General features: G+C 43.9%; 2 protein-coding genes across 12 annotated transcripts in view; both read left to right on the top strand.

Annotated features, from left to right (window-relative positions):
• eif4g3a (eukaryotic translation initiation factor 4 gamma, 3a) overlaps window positions 1-9350 on the top strand; it is a 35071-nt gene extending 25721 nt beyond the window's left edge. For 9 of the 10 annotated variants that reach the window (XM_061291150.1, XM_061291149.1, XM_061291147.1 and 6 more), the window contains 21 exons: window positions 225-358; window positions 1464-1583; window positions 1785-1940; window positions 2018-2215; window positions 2381-2527; window positions 2715-2951; window positions 3079-3183; window positions 3279-3417; window positions 3782-3894; window positions 4296-4386; window positions 4541-4661; window positions 4739-4992; window positions 5069-5166; window positions 5244-5416; window positions 5504-5629; window positions 5709-5790; window positions 5979-6077; window positions 6161-6307; window positions 7968-8049; window positions 8150-8296; window positions 8501-9350. In XM_061291150.1, the coding sequence (XP_061147134.1) occupies window positions 225-358; window positions 1464-1583; window positions 1785-1940; window positions 2018-2215; window positions 2381-2527; window positions 2715-2951; window positions 3079-3183; window positions 3279-3417; window positions 3782-3894; window positions 4296-4386; window positions 4541-4661; window positions 4739-4992; window positions 5069-5166; window positions 5244-5416; window positions 5504-5629; window positions 5709-5790; window positions 5979-6077; window positions 6161-6307; window positions 7968-8049; window positions 8150-8296; window positions 8501-8682 (2951 nt within the window). In that variant the 3' untranslated portion in view covers window positions 8683-9350. The remainder of the gene's footprint in view (window positions 1-224; window positions 359-1463; window positions 1584-1784; window positions 1941-2017; window positions 2216-2380; window positions 2528-2714; window positions 2952-3078; window positions 3184-3278; window positions 3418-3781; window positions 3895-4295; window positions 4387-4540; window positions 4662-4738; window positions 4993-5068; window positions 5167-5243; window positions 5417-5503; window positions 5630-5708; window positions 5791-5978; window positions 6078-6160; window positions 6308-7967; window positions 8050-8149; window positions 8297-8500) is intronic. The other variant, XM_061291142.1, reaches the window with a different exon arrangement.
• Window positions 9351-10670: 1320 nt separating this feature from the next.
• On the top strand, window positions 10671-17523 carry hp1bp3 (heterochromatin protein 1, binding protein 3). 2 transcript variants are annotated; one of them, XM_061291153.1, is made up of 13 exons: window positions 10671-10828; window positions 12033-12113; window positions 12709-12877; window positions 13309-13386; window positions 13492-13648; window positions 13748-13885; window positions 13968-14027; window positions 14101-14240; window positions 14515-14605; window positions 14702-14861; window positions 14962-15073; window positions 15286-15435; window positions 16298-17523. In XM_061291153.1, the coding sequence occupies exons 2-13, from the start codon at window positions 12047-12049 to the stop codon at window positions 16887-16889; spliced, it is 1914 nt and encodes a 637-aa protein (XP_061147137.1). In that variant the 5' UTR covers window positions 10671-10828; window positions 12033-12046; the 3' UTR covers window positions 16890-17523. The 2 variants fall into 2 exon arrangements, with proteins under 2 accessions (XP_061147137.1, XP_061147138.1); XM_061291154.1 differs by lacking the exon at window positions 13309-13386.
• The last annotated feature ends 110 nt before the right edge of the window (window positions 17524-17633 follow it).

The following is a 17633-nucleotide window of genomic DNA, read 5'->3' as shown; positions in this document are numbered from 1 at the left end:
TTAATATTATAAAGATAATATTAATATAATATATACTATAAATAAATCCATAAATGCTGTGGTTCTAATAACTGACAATCATTTCTTTCGGTTTTCGGTTTTCAGCCTTGGTTTCCTCATTTTTGGTTTTCGGTTTCGGCCAAGAATTAAATTAATTAATTGATTAATAATTATTATTTTTTCGGATTTATAATGACCACCAGTCTTATTTTTTTATTTTCTAGGTGGTCCAGACCTGTCCGATCCCAGCAAGAAGCGACAGTACGACAGGAGCTACTTATTGCGTTTCCAATTCATGCCTGCCTGTGTACAGAAACCAGAGGGTCTCCCACCAATCAGCGACGTGGTGCTTGACAAGGTGAGTACCCCATTTGGTAGAAGTTGATGGAGGTTGGGTTGATTACTTTTTACCTACCATCTGGTAGGCTTTATTTCCAGGCTTATCAAAAGCCCTTTGAGCATGGACCCTTTTTCCATGGTACCCAGTTTAAGGTTCATTAGTACGCCTTTTGTAGTAAGAAAATTCAACGCACTGGTAGGATGTTGAAAAAATGCTTTACAAACTGTTTTAGCTTTTATTTGACAACCTACCAAGTGTGCTGACTTGTCTTACTAGTGTGAAAAAAAATGGCATGCAATATATGAGCCATAAACTGACGCAGCGCTCAAACGGCTTTCTCTGCTAGCCGCAGATTCTCTTCTATTCAGTTTTATTAATCTTTTTATTGTGCAAAAAACCTAATAATCCAATTGCGTGATGTGTGGAAGCGTGAATAGTTGCAGCAAAATCCCACCTCCGCTGTGTAAACCGCAAAGGTAGATCGCGTCAAAGAGGCTCCTAATTTTTGTATTTAAGTGTGTAATGTAGAGCGTGGGGTTCTGCTGAAATCCTGTTTTGATTAAAATCACACTGCCATTATGTCACACTTGGCAGCATTAAGAGGCCGTCCCCCATCTCTGTCAAGAGCCGCTAAACTGTCTGATGTCAAAACTCCTAGTTTTACAGGAAGAAGAGTAAAACAAAGAGGTCAATGAGTTGAATACATTTTTTTTCTCCCTCTTCCCCCGCAATAGTCCCTCTTGCTTCTACGTTCCTTTCTTTCCCTCCACATCTGGTTCTCACTGGACGGTCATTTGAGCAGGGCTGTACTGTAAAAAAAATACACCAAGCAAAACAACTTAAAATGATGCAAGGCTGTCAGTTGCAACGAATCACCTTTAGGCCAACCTTTGTTAGATACAAACCCTTTTCTCCAATATTGGCGGAGGATGACTGCTCTCCCTGCTGTTGAAGATTCAGCCATTTTCTATAGCGCTTATTTTAAGGTCACGGGTGAGCCAACTCAATTTGGCGAGTGAAGCAGGGCATTCCCTAAGCTGGACACATGTAGACAAACCACCATTCATACTTATATTCACACTTGAGTAATTTAGACTTTTCAGTAACATGCATACCATTGCAGATGAACCAAAACAAGTTGCCTTCTCGAGCGGTGGATCCCAGGGTGATTTCTAGGGGACCCGATTTCACACCTGCCTTTGCAGACTTTGGCAGACAGATGAGCAGTGCAAGAGGTGCTATGGTGAGTCGCATAAATACCTGACAAACTCTTCTGAAGCTCCGTGACTGCTTTCATTTGATCAGGGCCCAAGTGGTCAACACAAATAAATGCCTCCCTCAATTACTGTAGATGTGTGACTTTGTCCCTATTAGGAAAAATAAAAATACATTTTGAAAATATCTAGCTCTGTTTAAATCCTTCACTTCCCATCTTCCTGCACAGCTAATGAACATGGGCACGCGGCGGCCTCCTCCAAGGAAGGTCATCATGAGCGTGCCGGTGAATGATGAAGTTAAACTGCAGAGGGCAAAGAACGCCTGGAAGCCGGGCTCCAAGCGGGAGTGTGTGGTCGAGGACCCGGAGACCTTGAGGACACAGGTAGGAAATTGGATTTTACCTCCCTTCCACAGATGGAATTGCTGCATTTATTTTTTGTGGGGTCTTGTTTCCTCCAGGAGCTGTTCAGGAAAGTGCGCAGCATTCTGAACAAGCTCACGCCGCAGAAGTTCAGCCAGCTGATTAAGCAGGTGACAGACTTGACCATTGACACAGAAGAGCGACTGAAGGGGGTGATCGACCTCGTTTTTGAGAAAGCTATTGATGAGCCCAGCTTTTCTGTCGCCTACGGGAACATGTGCAGGTGCCTTGCTGAGGTAAAGCTACGGCTGCTATGATTAACTTATAATAACGTGATAAATGTTATAGATATAAAAAGTAGCGAACATCCACCTTTGGAAAAACAAAATTGCAACTGTCTGTATTCTGGTCAGAAAATAATGCTTGCTTAACAGACGTTGCATGCGTGCGTGTGTATACAGCTCAAAGTGGAAATTGCGGACAAGCCCAACAACACAGTCAACTTTCGTAAATTGCTGCTCCACCGCTGCCAGAAGGAGTTTGAGAAGGACAAAGTGGATGACGTGGTGTTTGAGAAGAAGCAGAAAGAGCTGGACTCTGCTGATTCGGTATGTGCCAGAATTTTTTAAGGTGGTGATTTTTCGGAGTGTCATAAGAAATTAGCAGTCATGGAAAATTATTCAAGGAACTATTAATCCATCCTTTGAATTGTTGAAAGTCACAGACATGCCAAAAGCCCATCCCAATGTTGAATCCACCTACCAGTGTTTTTCTTTCTTTATCATGTCCATGCAGTCCACAGAGCGTGAGCGGCTTCAGGAGGAGTTAGAGGAGGCCAAGGATAAGGCGCGGCGGCGATCCATCGGCAATATCAAGTTCATCGGGGAGCTTTTCAAGCTCAAAATGCTTACAGAGGCCATAATGCACGATTGTGTTCTGAAGCTGCTGAAAAACCATGACGAAGAGTCTCTTGAGTGCCTCTGCAGGCTTCTCACCACAATCGGAAAAGACCTTGACTTTGAAATAGCCAAGGTGAGCCCCATGGTGCAATTTTGACGACAAACATTTGTAAACGCGAGTGAAAAAAAATGATCGGCGGAGCCACAGACGCACACCTCGCAAGTTTGAATAACCCACTTCAATTTCATCCTCTCCCTAGCCTCGTATGGATCAGTATTTCACTCAGATGGAAAAAATAGTGAAGGAGAAGAAGACGTCGTCTCGGATACGCTTTATGTTGCAGGACGTCATTGACCTGAGATTGGTGAGTTTTGTCAAAGGCCTCCATGTGATTTTTGTCCTTTTCTAAAGTGCCATACACAATGTGACACTGCTGCGTGTTCACCCTTGTTCTTGTAGCACAACTGGGTGTCCAGAAGAGCCGACCAGGGGCCCAAAACCATTGAACAGATCCACAAGGAGGCCAAAATTGAAGAGCAGGAAGAGCAGAGAAAAGTGCACCAACAGCTGCTCTCCAAAGAGAACAAGAGACGAGGAGGTGAGGCCACCTGCGTGATCATTTTCATAGGACTCCCAGTCACATCTGCACGTCTACAAACGTTCCAACTTTGTGTCCGCATGACCGCGCAGATACGAAGTTTTATGCAGCACCCACCGGGAAGCCTCTGCTGAGCTGCCAGCTGTTACACAGATTGTCTGCCTTTTATTACAGAAATCACTGAACGTTACCTCGTTGCCCCGTAGCAATGAATGTGACAGAAATAAAATGTGAGAATTCAGATGCATTGTTCTCTGTATCAGCTCTCAGTCCTTTAATGTTTAGCTTCAATTATCTAACGAAGTTACCTTATGCTCTAACCCTCTGCGCTACAATGGTGGGTGGGTCACATTTTGTTTTATAGATATGCGAGAGCAGAGAGAGCCCCGCATGCCCAGAGAAGAGACCTGGAATACCGTGCCCATGACCAAGAACAGCAGGACGATCGACCCGAATAAAATCCCAAAGATATCAAAGGTAAGCTACCGCTGCTATGTCAGGTCTGTTTGCAGAACTTTTTTAACCCCCTCATCAGAGCTTTTTTTTAAAAAAAATCCCCTCATGTGTTGAACCAAGTTGGCGGTATGCATGCTTAGAGCGGCGCGTTATGATTTTAAGTCCACAGATTAGATATTGTTATATTTGTAAAAAATACATTTTGGACAAAGTGAATCTGTCTATTTTCTTGCAGTATTTCTCACAACACACTGCACACTGGTTGGGAATCACTATGAAATGGACAGTCCCAAAAAACTATCATATGGATTAAATAGATTCTTTCCAAATTTTTAGAACTTGACCCTGATAAATCATTGACCTGTCAAATTGAAGTCTCCCTCAAGTTGGTGTCATCACACTTTTTCTAACTTTCTCTACAGCCTCAGATGGATGAGAAGATCCAGCTTGGCCCGCGGGCTCAAGTCACATGGGTGAAGGGAAGCAGCGGTGGAGCCAAGGCCAGCGACTCAGGTCTGATCTTTACAAATTGATTTTCAATATCTTCATCTCTCACTTTCTCTCTCTTTTATCATGTAATGATGAAAGAGGTCTAATGTCTGATGTTGCTTAGAATTTGTGAAAGCTCCCATTGATCTGGTCATTCTTTTCTCCTCTCCACTTTTAGAACTGTTGAGGAGTGGCAGCAGCCTCAACCACTACTCTGTGCTGCAGTCCACACTGTCTCAACAGGCTTCGTCGGTTGCTCCACAGAACCCAGACTTTGATTCGAGGCGGACTCTCGGAAGGTGAGTTAAAGTGATCATTAGTTTCAGCTATGGTTGATAGTGCTTGTCCCACAAAAATATTTTCTGTTCATGTCCAGCAATCGTAGCAGTGTGGCACGGGAGCGCAGTGAGAAGTCACAGGTCCAAACGGTGCCACCGTTGTCGGCGTCGCCGAGGCTCACGTCTTTCAACCGGGGTGACAGTTCTAAGAATCTGCAAGACAGCCATCCCCCAGAGGAGACGCGGAGGGAGCGGGAGAACAAGGCAGCAGAGCCCCGCAGAAAAAGTCTCACTGAGGACAAACCAGAGCCAGAACCAGAGCATAGCAAGACCAGGGAGCCTGGTAAGCAAGGTCAATCAGATTACAAAGTTTAAAAAAAAAAAAAAAAAAACCTCAGACTCATAGTTGTTTTACGATACCTTGACAGTCAAACCGGAGCCAGAAAGGCTTGTCCTGTCTGAGGAAGACATGGAGTTTAAGTCCAAGTCCATCATTGACGAGTTCCTCCACATTAATGATTACAAGGTACTGACACTCACTGGACTTTTAATCCATCATCTTCTTTAAGTAGTCCATTGAGTTGGCCATTGTGGTATCCGCAGGAGGCCGTTCAGTGTGTGGACGAGCTGGTTTCGGCCTCCCAGCTGCACATCTTCGTGCGTGTCGGAGTGGAGTCGACGCTGGAGCGCAGTCAAATCACACGGGACCACATGGGCCTGCTCTTCTTGCAGCTGTTTCAGCAGGGAGTTCTGCCAAAAGACCAGTTTTACAAAGGGTATCCCATGCACACTGCACAGGCACAGCCTTTGAATCAAATTTGGTACCGACCAGCCAGCGTGAATGAACACACATGCCTACACAGGTTTGCTGAAATACTGGAGCAGGCGGACGATATGGCTATCGACATTCCTCATATCTGGCTGTACCTGGCCCAGCTGCTAAGCCCCGTGCTGAAGGACGGAGGCTTCTCTATGAGAGAGCTCTTCAGGTACCCAGTGTGCCCACTGCTTCCCTCGCGGCTTGGATGTGTAGACTCATTAGTTTGATAATGCCGTTTGTGTTCACAGTGAATTGAGCAAACCCTTGTTAGCTGTGGGAAGAGCAGGAATCCTCATATCTGAAATACTGCACATACTATGCAAACATATGGTAAGCGACACGTTGATCTGCTGTCTAAACATGCTTGATTGCGCATGTGGACGAAGACAGGCGCCGCAGATGTCAGGGGTGTCTGTTACAATGAAAATTAATCACCTTGCATTATTGTTCACCTGTATTTCCATTTTTCCTTTTTGTTAACTAATTGATGGATTTATGCACACCGGTTATCTCCTCAGAGCCATACAGCTGTGGGTTCTCTGTGGAGGGAATCTGACCTCAGATGGACTGATTTCCTGCCAGAGGGAGAGGATGTCCAGGCCTTTATCTCACAACAGGTACCCCGAGCCGCTTCTACGGCCACCAACAATCCGCGGTCCACAGAATTATCTTTGATTTATTTTTTACCTTTCGCACGCAGAGGATGGAGTTCACCCAGTTGGACGCCGCACAACCCAAAGCAGCGCTCTCCAAAAAGACCTTGTCCCCTGAGGAGCTGAGCCAGCAGCTGGATAGGCTCCTGCTGGAGGACAAGGCCAGCGACGAGCAGATTTTTGACTGGGTGGAGGTACTGAGGGGCGCTCACTGCGTTCTCAAAGGAAGCAACTCGCAAATACATGAAACTTGTTACTGTTGAGTTTATGTACAGTGATCCCTCGCCACTTCAACAGATACATTATTTGTAGTCAATAAAAGAATATATGTACCATTTCGGTTGTTTCCCACAACACACCTATTCATCTCTCACAGCACACTAATGCGCTGTGGCACAATGTTTGTGAATGTCTTATTTACATTAATGAAGTACCGTTTTTTTTCCATGTATAATGCGCAAAATTTAACTACCGTATTTTTCGCACCAAAAGGCGCACTGGATTATAAAGCGCACCCTCATTGAAGTTTTTATTTTAGAAATTATTTCATATATAGGGCGCACCGGATTAAAAGGCGCATAAAATAGAAGCTATACTGCAACAAACTGAGGTTGACTAGGGTTGCGGTATGCATCCACTAGCCAATAACCAATGAGCCCTCTGTAAACAATCACGTTTCTCAAACAATAACAGAGCAGCCTATTTTGACATGAAATAGCCTTGTGCGTATAGCAGCTATTATTATAGCATTAGCCACCCGCAAACTCCCATGAGCCTCAGCTCGCAGACCCCCATGAGCCTCAGCAAAGTGAAAACAATCACGTTTCTCAAACGATCTCCTATAAAATGATCGGAACTGACTAAAGTTTGATCTAACACATTGGTACTGCTTACCTATGTTTTCCTTCCATATCAATCCGTAAATTTACTCGAAACATTAACGGAGCAACCTATTTTGAAATGAAATAGCCTTGCGGGTACAACAGCTATTCAGTGACGCCCCCTGACCACAGTTGCCGTAATGTTGGGAAGCGATGCGACCTTGTAATTTACTAGTTGTACGAAAACGTACTGAAACATTTTGGCAGAGCACTGTGTCCAACCAGTATGGATCAACAAATCCATCCATCAATTGATCCATATATAAGGCGCTCTGCATTATAAGGCGCACCGTGTTTTTTTTTAGTAAAATGTAAGTTTTTAAGTGCGCCTAATAGTGCGAAAAATACGGTAATTTATTGTCCTAAAATCTGGGGTGCGCATTATACATAGGTACAAATATTTTTTATTTATTTTTTTTGACACGACAGCTATATAAAGAGCGAGAGTTCAGTTCTCTACCTAAATGCGTATTACAGGTAATATTGTATTTCACAACACTTTGCCTTGTTCCTCTCTTCTCTGCTGTTTTAAATCCGGATATCATACGGAGGCCGCCATTACAGATGCGCTTTCTTCTCTGCTGTTCACTTCAAACACGCTCCATACGAACACAATGCTCTCGTATCAGACGCTTGCTCGATCACCTGCTCGTTTGCTGTCACAATGTACCCTACACAAATCCGAAACATTTATTCGCTATCGAGTTTGCTAGCGCATGCGCAGTGATACTGACCGACAGAATAACATCCGGTTGTTCCCAAAGATGATCTTTTTTCTGAAATAATTTTACGTTTACGGACTTAAGTAGGAGTCAAAATTTGGGTGCGTATTATACATGGGTACAGGCTTTTTTCCAGCATCAACATGCCATTTTTAGGGTGCGTATTATACATGGGGGCGCATTATACATGGAAAAAAAACGTTAGTTCTTTTGTGTTTTAAGTATTCTTGCTTTACGTATCTGCCACTTAGGCAAACCTGGACGAAACGCAGATGAGCTCGTCACCTTTCCTGAGGGCACTGATGACGGCCGTGTGCAAGGCAGCAGTGAAAGGTAAGCCACGTCCATTTTGTCTTTGCCAGTCATAGATGAGGAGGGGGGGACTCACTCACTCAACTGCTTCCTTTCTCCTTCCTCCTTGCTTCGTCGGCAGACATTGGCACCAACTGTCAAGTAGACAAAGCCATCATCCAGAGGAGGTTGCCCGTATTACTCAAGTACCTTAACTCAGACACTGAGCGACAGCTGCAAGCACTTTATGCACTTCAGACGCTGATAGTCTCCCTCGATCAGCCTCCCAGTAAGTACTCCTTCATTACTTGAGATGCTGCAAGTGTCCGCCGAGCAGGTTCTCTAAACCAGTAAATATGTTGCATTTGGAGGATGTAAGCACTGCCGGTTAATGATTGGATCCTTATTAACCAATCACCATTCAAGTACTGAAGCTTTGTAGCAGTATGTCACAGTTTAAAGAAGCACAAGCTCATTGTGACTTATCTGCCAGACCTACTGCGGATGTTCTTCGATTGCCTCTACGATGAGGACGTCATCTCGGAGGAGGCGTTCAACAAGTGGGAGACCAGCAAAGACCCCGCAGAGCAGGAGGGCAAAGGCGTGGCCCTCAAGTCGGTGACGGCCTTCTTCACGTGGCTGCAGGAGGCCGAGGAAGAGTCGGAGGACAATTGAGGAGACGTGCATGGCCCCGCTCGACAAAATGTTGAACGTGACCCATTCATGTTCGCTGGAATTCCGTTTTCTGCGGTACGGTTTGGAAACATGCCGCCTTTTTCAGTTTGAATTCCAATGACGGAAGCACGAAATACATGTATTATACATAGAAAATATTTTTGTTTTAAATTTTAACTTACTTTTTTTGTTACTTTTTAATAAGAGACTTAAAAAAAGAAGCAGCAGCATAGATTCTGGACTCTTTAATTTATTCTTTTTTTAAGGGCTGCAAATATGGAAGCAAGAACCTGAAGCAGCAGAAATAATAATATTAAATAAGAATGATAACAAAATATTAATTTTGACAAAGGAATAGAACAGCCTCCCTGGATTCTACACTGTTTGGAAGGAAACAGGGTAGCACAAAATCATTTGGGGGTTGAAAAGAAGCCAAGCTTGCGGTTAGGCCTCTGCTTGTACTGTTCACGTCGGCGCGACGGAAAACGGACAACCGCAGATGAACAAAGTGGATACGGAACCATAGAATGCCAGGAAATACAATGGAGGAACTAAGGGGAAGCGAAGCGCTCATGACAAAAATGCTTGTAATACTTCAGCCCCACCCAGCTCAATGAAAGCTTGTAAATACATTAAAGATGGAGAGAAAAAAAGTGTTTCGAAACTTGCAGATGACTCTGTATTTGTCTGTTTTCTCAAACATCCTCCTCCTCCTATTTGATGCTGACACCCTCAAAACTCAAATATCCATGTCATCTATTGAACTGCTATGATTATGCTCTTAAGGAATATTTTTCCGACGACTTAATCGCCTATGACTTCCCTTAAAACATACCGCTTTGTGAGTGTCCTCAGTGAAGAGCTGCATACTTGCAGCAGTTTGGTGTATGAAAGAAACACCAGGAGGGTTAATGTTATCACAAATTTGATCATGATGTGATAATTGACTTTTAATGTCGGCTTGATGCATTTACCTGCTTTGTGAGCATGGAAATGTGTTATTCTGCAGTATTTTCAATTGTCTTGATTTTATTCTTTTAAGTGCTTGCGCAAAAGTGTGTCAATGCAGGTTTGAAGAAGCACCTTCAATTCATTGGCTGGGATGATTAACCCGTTTGTTTATGGTGTTCCAAAGTCACATCTTTACTGTCCCTTTTCTTCAATTCTAGTTCTTTTGCTTGCCAAGAAGTCACATTATCACAGTTGTTTGATAATTTGATTGTTTTCCTCTTAACTTTTTCTAATGTTCATATAATATATTTATATTTGTTGTTGTTTTTTTCTTTTAGAAAATATAATGTAATTTAAATTTGATATTTGGGCGATTGCTTTATTGTAAAGAAGATTTACTAAAGTTAAAATCTTAATATTAGTCAATTTTAGACCAAATTACATTATAAGAATAATTTATTCAACATGTTCATTCTAGCTTATTTTTTTATCTATGAGTTATCTGGCAAGTCCGTCCATTTTTTAAAATCAAATGAATTCCCAAAACATTCAACCCCTGATGCAAAGAATGGTGCATTTCATTTTCCATGTTACTTAGAGGATTAAAAGAACTGTATAAAATCAATACAAAATACAGAATAAAACAAGTGCAACTGCAAAGTACCACAATTACAAACATGAACGACATAATCGTATACTTTTGCGGTCCCCTAAACAACTTTACGCTTTTGGACCACAACTCCCATGAACCATGGGCGCAATTCCTCTCGATTCACGGTCATGTTTGTAGTCCTGTAGCCCGGCAAGCCTCATCATTGATTTGCCACGGTAAATACGAGTTTCATTTAATTACGGGGTGTCTTAAAAAGAGTCTTGTTTTAATACACACGGGGATAAATCTAAACCATAATATTGAATTAAAGCCTATTTTGTTCCCATAAATTTCAATTGACCCTGACGTTAACTTGAAATTTGTGGATAAATTCGATTAGGTAGTTCTAATAAAACAAAGAACGAGGTGAAGGAAATGGTGGGAAAGTCGACTTGCCGGCGGTCCGCCATGACAGTCGAGACGCCTTGACGTCACACAGCACTCTAGTGGGGCGGGGCCCGTAAACAGAGGAATCGAAATAAAGGCTCGGACACTCATTTTTAACTCGCGAATATCTCCAGTTTTCCCCCCCTAAAGTCAAAGGTAAGTTTGCGTTGCAGTTTCAGAGGAGCTCGGAATGCCGTACGTGGGAATTGTTGCAGGCCTGGGCGAGTTCTTGCAATGCTCCCGCGACGCCATCACCACCACCGCTCTATATGTGTGTCGGTACTGTGTGTGCGTGTAACATTTACCAGAGGACAAAATGGCGAAATTGGCGATTTTTCTTCTGCCGACATTGGTCAGGAGTTCTAAGAGAGCAACCGGTTCGAAATGCTTTGTCGACCTCCGGGGGAGTTCGTGTATTTGACAGTTTTAGTCTCTTAAACGGCGAGGGGCCTCCGCGAATTGAAGTAAAATTCGCCTGTTTGAATCCTTTCATAGTGATGGGCCCTGAACTACACCTCCGGCCCCCCTAATTCATTTTTTCTCCACATCCAATGGTGTGAATTTGGTGTTGTTCATTTCATTATTTTATTTTTTCGGTTTTGTTGGTTTTCGGTTTAGTTGGTTTTCGATTGATAGAAACCATTTAAACTTTGCTGCCACCGTATGCATATCGTTCTAGAAGTCAGGGTAGATATTTATTAGTACGTTGCCGAGTTTCCCTAAATTGCATATTGAAAAAAACATGTACCTAGTAAAAGCAAGAACCCAGAATCGAACCCTGGACCTCTGTACTGTGAGGCAGACGTGTTCACCAGTAGTCACGGTGCCGCACTTTCAAAGTCTGCTTTATTGTCAATCCCTTCATATGTCAAGACTCACAAAGAAACCGAAATTCCGTTTCCTCTATCCCACGGTGACGAGACATAGTACACGATAGACATACAAGTGACATACATGTGATTGCCTAGTTTAGTTTTTTTTTTCTTTTAAATCACACATTTGTTGGTGGTAAACCGCAATTGGGGAAACGTGACTGTAATACACTATGCTAAATAAAATTGTCTGATACTCGATTGGAATAATAGAATTATTGATCATAAAAGTACCTGATAGTGACAGCCCTGCATAACAGACAACTTTGAAAGAATAGGGGTCGAGTATTGTACCTCTTTTCACATTTGTTGAGCAGTTCACACTAGGGCTGTCACAAACTAATCTTTTTAGAATCGAGGGTTGGTCAAAATAAAAGTTTGGTAGTCATGCACAAGATGTTGGATTGCCTAACCAGCTCTATGTAGCGTCCTGTATGTATGTGAAGCAGCATTGGCATTGTCTATTTTTTATCCTAAAACATTTGCAGATCACCCTCCTGTGATGCCGATTCGCCGAGCAGCAGCAACTCCAACGCAGGAGAAACTCCCTTCGGCTGCAGTAGAGATAGGTGAGGACTAGAGGTGTAAATCACGGGTTTTGTAACGATACGATATCATATCGATACAAAGAACCACGATACGATATTTGCCGATATCTTAAAGCCTGCTGTGATTCATTCACGATCAAAAATAAATGAATAAAATCAACAAGGTACTGCAAACTCTTTATTTAGGAAATTACAAAGTGCTCCCAAACGAATTACTTGAAGCCCAAAGGGGAGCAAATTTCCTCGTCTTCTTGGACACTAGCCATAGCACCAGCCCAGGAGCCGCGTAGTTGTCGGCTCCCCTTTCACGTGCCTGCTCTGCTCACAACACGCCGCGCACTGCTCCCGGAAAGAGGAAGCAAGCAACAATGAACTGGATTTCAAAATAAAGTCGCGTCTAATGTCCGAGGTCAAAAACGGGCGATATAGATCAATGTTTACGTTTAGCATCGATGCCAACAAATCGTAGAGCATTATATCGATTAATCGATGTGTATCGATGAATCGTTACACCCCTAGTGAGGACCGTGAAGAGGATCAACTCCGAGCTTAAACATGACTAATTATGAAGCAACATAGAGCCAAAGTAACCTTCCGTTTTTTTCATGATTATCAGGGAACGAAGACACCCCCAAGGAGTCTCCATCCGTTGAAGGTGATCCGCCCGTGTCCTCCACAGAGACCACTGCCAAGAGCGAGGCAAAGGCATGCGACGCGGCTGAGAACGGCGAGAAAGCGGACGATGGGGCCTGCGACAAGTTGGATGACGGAACAGAGAAAAAAGAGTGAGTTCTCCACGAGTGCACCAGTCACCACAACGGGGGACCTGCTGCGATATTTCACTCTGATAGCTCTTTTATCTACTCGCATGGTCCATAGCTCCGCCCTGTAATGGCAAGCTGCTCGCTCCTCCCTGGTGCGATGTTACATTCCCACTGTGAGGTGATTTTAGATTGCAGATCAGATGATTAGAAACAAAAGGTTTGGTTGACTCGAGGGTAAAGGGCTTTCAAGCGATTAAAATATTTAATTGCATTTTTTGTATTGTTAACTCGTAGTTAATCTCACTTTTCTTTTTATTGTGAAAACATCTTCTGGTCTATTATTTTAGCTTTTACTGACTGTGGTAACATCGCTTCTTGTTCTTCTGAGCAAACGGGAGTGCGCTAAAGTAGCTCCGACTCATTTATTAAGACAGATGTTCTCAAATTTTCAGTTTATCCGGACAGAGTGACAAATGCAAGGACTGCGTGGCTGGCCAGTGCGCAACACACTGCTTTGTTCTCCTACTAAGGTGAGGATGCGATAGAGATAATGGTGGGAACCATCACAGTGAAATATCGCTCCTTGGCTTTGATGAGCTATGACACTCAATTCTCCTCGCTGTCTCTTCTTCCAGGCTGAAGGATGGCTACAAGTACAAGAAAGCCAAAGTCAAGAAGGTGAAAAGGACCATCCCAGTCTGGGCCAGCGTCACTGCCAGAAAGAAGCTTCCTGTTTCCAATTACGCCGGCACGCAGAACAGACTGGATCATCTCCTCATCGAAGCCGTCACGGTGTGTGTGTGTGTTACTGTGTGTGTGTGACTGTGTGCGTGTGTGTCTGAGTGTGCGCGTGCGAAGGTGCATACATGTCTAAACCTTCTTTTTGTACAGTCACAAGGGTCTGGAGTTTCCTACCAGTCGGTCATAAAGTACATTGCCAAAAAGTGCCCCGACATGGAGCTAGACAAAAAAAAGTTTCACATCAAGAAGGCGATGAAGAGGCATCTGGAGAAGGGCACCATCAAACAGGTGAAATAGCCAAATCAAGACGCCCGTTTAAAACCTCCTTCGCTGCTCATCACAACACGTTTTTCTTCCGCTGTGCTCTTAGCTGAAGGGCAAAGGCCTCTCGGGCACTTTCGCCATCGGGAAGATGACCTCTGCGTCCAAAGTAAGTGCCTGGTCCTGGAAGAATTGATGTCACAAATGCTGATGGTGATGATGGCGGGCGGTGTGTATCACAGAAGGCCGGCTCTAAGCAGGAGGCGCTTGGAGACGCTCTGCCGCTCATCATTACACGTCTGTGTGAGCCCAAGGAGGCTTCGTACCTGCTGATTAAGAAGTACTTGGAGCAGCACTTCCCCAGTTTTAACATCGAGAACAGGTGTGTGTGTGTTGTGCGGGTTTTTTTTTTTTTTTTTTGAAGGACATTCTGCTATGTGGGTCTTAAATTGAATACATTCTTCTCCTGCCCTGTACTCAAAAGCAATTGTATGCATTTGTTGTTTCCATTCTAATGTATATGCTGCTGTCACAATGTCAAATTGCAGATTTCTGTGTGAAAGTAAAATTCCACCATACTGCATTCTGTATGACATGCTGAATCTTCTGTTTGGGAACTTTGGCTTGATGTACCGTCAATGATCCCCCCCCCCCAGACCAGAAGTCCTGAAGTCGGCCCTAGTGAAGGCAGTGGAGCGAGGACAACTGGAGCAAATTACAGGGAAGGGAGCCTCCGGAACGTTCCAGGTAAAGTCACCCTCATTTCTACACATCTAAGTATTGTAAACCTTCATATAACTGCAAGTAATGCAAGCATTTTTAATTCAAACCGTTTTATCACAGCTGAAACGTACCGGCAACCAAGTGCTCCTGAAAGGCGGTACCTTGGAGGACGCCATCTTGGCGGCCATCACGGCTATGAACGAGCCCAAGACATGCAGCACCACTACACTGCGCAAGTATTTAGTTGATGCCAACAAGGATGCCAAGGAGTACCAGCTAGGTGAGTCTGGCCCCCTCTAGAGGACATGCCTGTAAAACCGTAACATCGCCAGCCATGTTTTTGTATGACAAAAGACAAAGTGAATGTGTATACTGTTAAGTGGCCAATCTGAGGAGGACCCTGACAAAATGTAAAGTCCTCGGCTGGATGGAGCAGATCACCGGTCATGGTTTCACGGGGACTTACAGGCTCTGCTTTCCGTTCTACCCAAGGTAATATTTCTTGTTCAAATACCTTCTTTTTTTTTTCAAAATCTCAATATGAATTTATCACTAGTGTTCTGTCTACATTGACTAAATGCACAAAAAGGCCAATCCACACTTTCCATGGAAATAAATAAAATAATCATCTAGACCTCAACTATGAGTGCAGACTACCACTGCCCCGCTTTACTTCAGAAAAAAAGACATTTGCCTGTGTTCAGCCCAACTACCCTGTATCCGGACAAGTTCAACAAGGTGTCCACCAAGCCCTCCTCCAGGTCCAGGCGGAGAGCTGCATCTGAACAGGAGGAGGAGGAGTCTGAAGAAGATGAGATGGAAGACTCTGAGGACGAAGCTCCCGTGCGAAAGAAGTGCGTGCTCCAACTGTTCTTATCGTTCCAATAGTTATTGTGCACCCCCAAACCGAATTTCTATTACCGTAATTTTCGGACTATAAGTCGCTCGGAGTATAAGTCGCACCAGCCATAAAATGCCCAAAAAAGTGAAAAAAAACATATATAAGTCGCTCCGGAGTATAAGACGCATTTTGGGGGGAAATTTATTCGACAAAATCCAACACCAAGAACAGACATGAACGAGCAACAACAGGCTAAACCAGGGGTGTCCAAACTACGGCCCAGTTTTTATTGGCCCGCAGCAAATTCTGAAAACAAAATTGAATATGGCCCGCACAAGAAGCTTGAGCTCAACTCTGTTGCACTTCTCAGTTGCAACACTAGATGGAGCCCGCCACACAAAGCGTTTGACATCCCATTAGCAAACTCAAAATCGTATCGTGCAGTGATCGCGGTGGTGCCTTTACGGGTAGTCGGAGAAATCAACGCCAACAAAATAAATTACATCCAGCCTAGTTAAGACCATACCAAAGACTATAAAAATGGGACCCATTGCCTCCCTGCGTGTGTGACGATCATTGGGACTTAAAAAAATAAAATAAAATAAAAATGTGGGTGCGTATAATACATGGGTACAGGCTTTTTTCCAGCATCAACATGCCATTTTTTAGGGTGCGTATTATACATGGGGGTGCATTATACACGGAAAAAAACGGTATCTCTCCTGAGAATAAGTCTCCCCCCCACCCAAACTATGAAAAAAAATGCGACTTATAGTCCGAAAATTACGGTACAACCTATTTATAAAACATGAGTTGAGAATGACTTTTAGTCATTTCGATGTTCAAGTCTGTGACTTGTTTTGATTTGACTGCAGGTCCATGAAGAGACCCCCTCCCAGGGTCCGCCAGCTTCCTGCTGCCAAGAAGGCCAGCACAGACAAAGGACGCCACCTGGCCAAAACTTCTCCCGCCAAGAAAGTGGCGGTCAAGAAGGTGACTAAAGCCAAGGCATCTGCTTCTAAAGCCACCACCCCCGTCAAGAGGCGAGCAGCTGCCAAGAGGCCAAAGACGCCCACTGTTAAACGATTGAACAGACCGGGATCCAAGCGACCTGCCACCCCGGAAGAATCACCGGAGGAAGAGGAGCCCAAGGAGAAGAAGCCTGAATTGAAAAAGGAGCCCGTGGCCCCGAAGAAGCGGGGCTCTGCAAAGAGCTCCAAGCCAGCATCACCAGCCAAGCAACTTGCTAAAAGAAGCGCTGCCAAGCGTTCAAAGCAGGAAGACTCCACGCCTGAAGAGCCAGTGGAGCCTGAAGAGCCAGCGGAGCCTGAAGAGCCAGCGGCCAAGAAGCCAGCCGGGAGAGCAAAGTCCAGGCGCTCTGGAGCTGATGCTAGCGGTAAGCCCCCTGCCAAAAAAGCAGCTCCTGGCAAGGGGTCCACCCGGAAGTCCAAGAGAGGAAAGAACTGAGCCCTGAGTCTGTCACCACCTCCGTTTTCATCAGTGCTCCCTTATTTGTCTTCCCCTTTTTTAATGGGGCAATAGTTCCTTTATTTGTCTCATATCCACCATAGAATAAGGTGGTTCCATCAGTTTGCTTTTAATACGTTTGTAGAGAAGCGCACTTCAGCTCAGGCCTGACATCCTATAAGTGAAGGCCATGTAGCTTTCTTTTTGATGTTTGTGGTTTTTTTTGGATTATTTTTTATTTTATTTTATTTTTTTTTTAATTTACCTGGTCCGCTCCGTGTTGGCAGCTGATTTTATTCCAGGAAGTGAAATGGTCATTTTAGTTCAGACCTTCAGCCTGTTCTAACACTGTGGTTCAAAGAAGCAGCCTGTTAAAAAATATATAAATATGCGTTGTTGCTGTTCTTATACGTCTAAACATCAAATGTCCCATGTTTTATTTTTATGTATATACATATGAATGTATGTGTGTGATAAAAAAAACTGGTTTTAATGCTTCACAGCTGTAATTCGGTGCGCAGCGCCATGTTGTGAATAAGGAAAAAGCTGCTTAGGGTAGCGTCTCCACCCCCTGCATGTGTATTTTTTGTGTTAAGCCTTTTTTCCTAGTAATAAAATGGCTCTTTGTACATGACTTCCCCTCCCCCCCTTTGCCTCCCATACACAAGAACATATACAATAAGTGTTATTTTTTTCAGTGCATTAGCTGTACATGTACAGTACTTTGATATTGTTAGTTTAGAT

This window comes from Syngnathus typhle, linkage group LG11 (assembly GCF_033458585.1).
Source record: "Syngnathus typhle isolate RoL2023-S1 ecotype Sweden linkage group LG11, RoL_Styp_1.0, whole genome shotgun sequence".
Taxonomy (NCBI): domain Eukaryota; kingdom Metazoa; phylum Chordata; class Actinopteri; order Syngnathiformes; family Syngnathidae; genus Syngnathus; species Syngnathus typhle.
The sequence above is the reverse complement of the archived record's forward strand: the minus strand, read 5'-3'. Positions and strand labels throughout refer to the sequence as shown.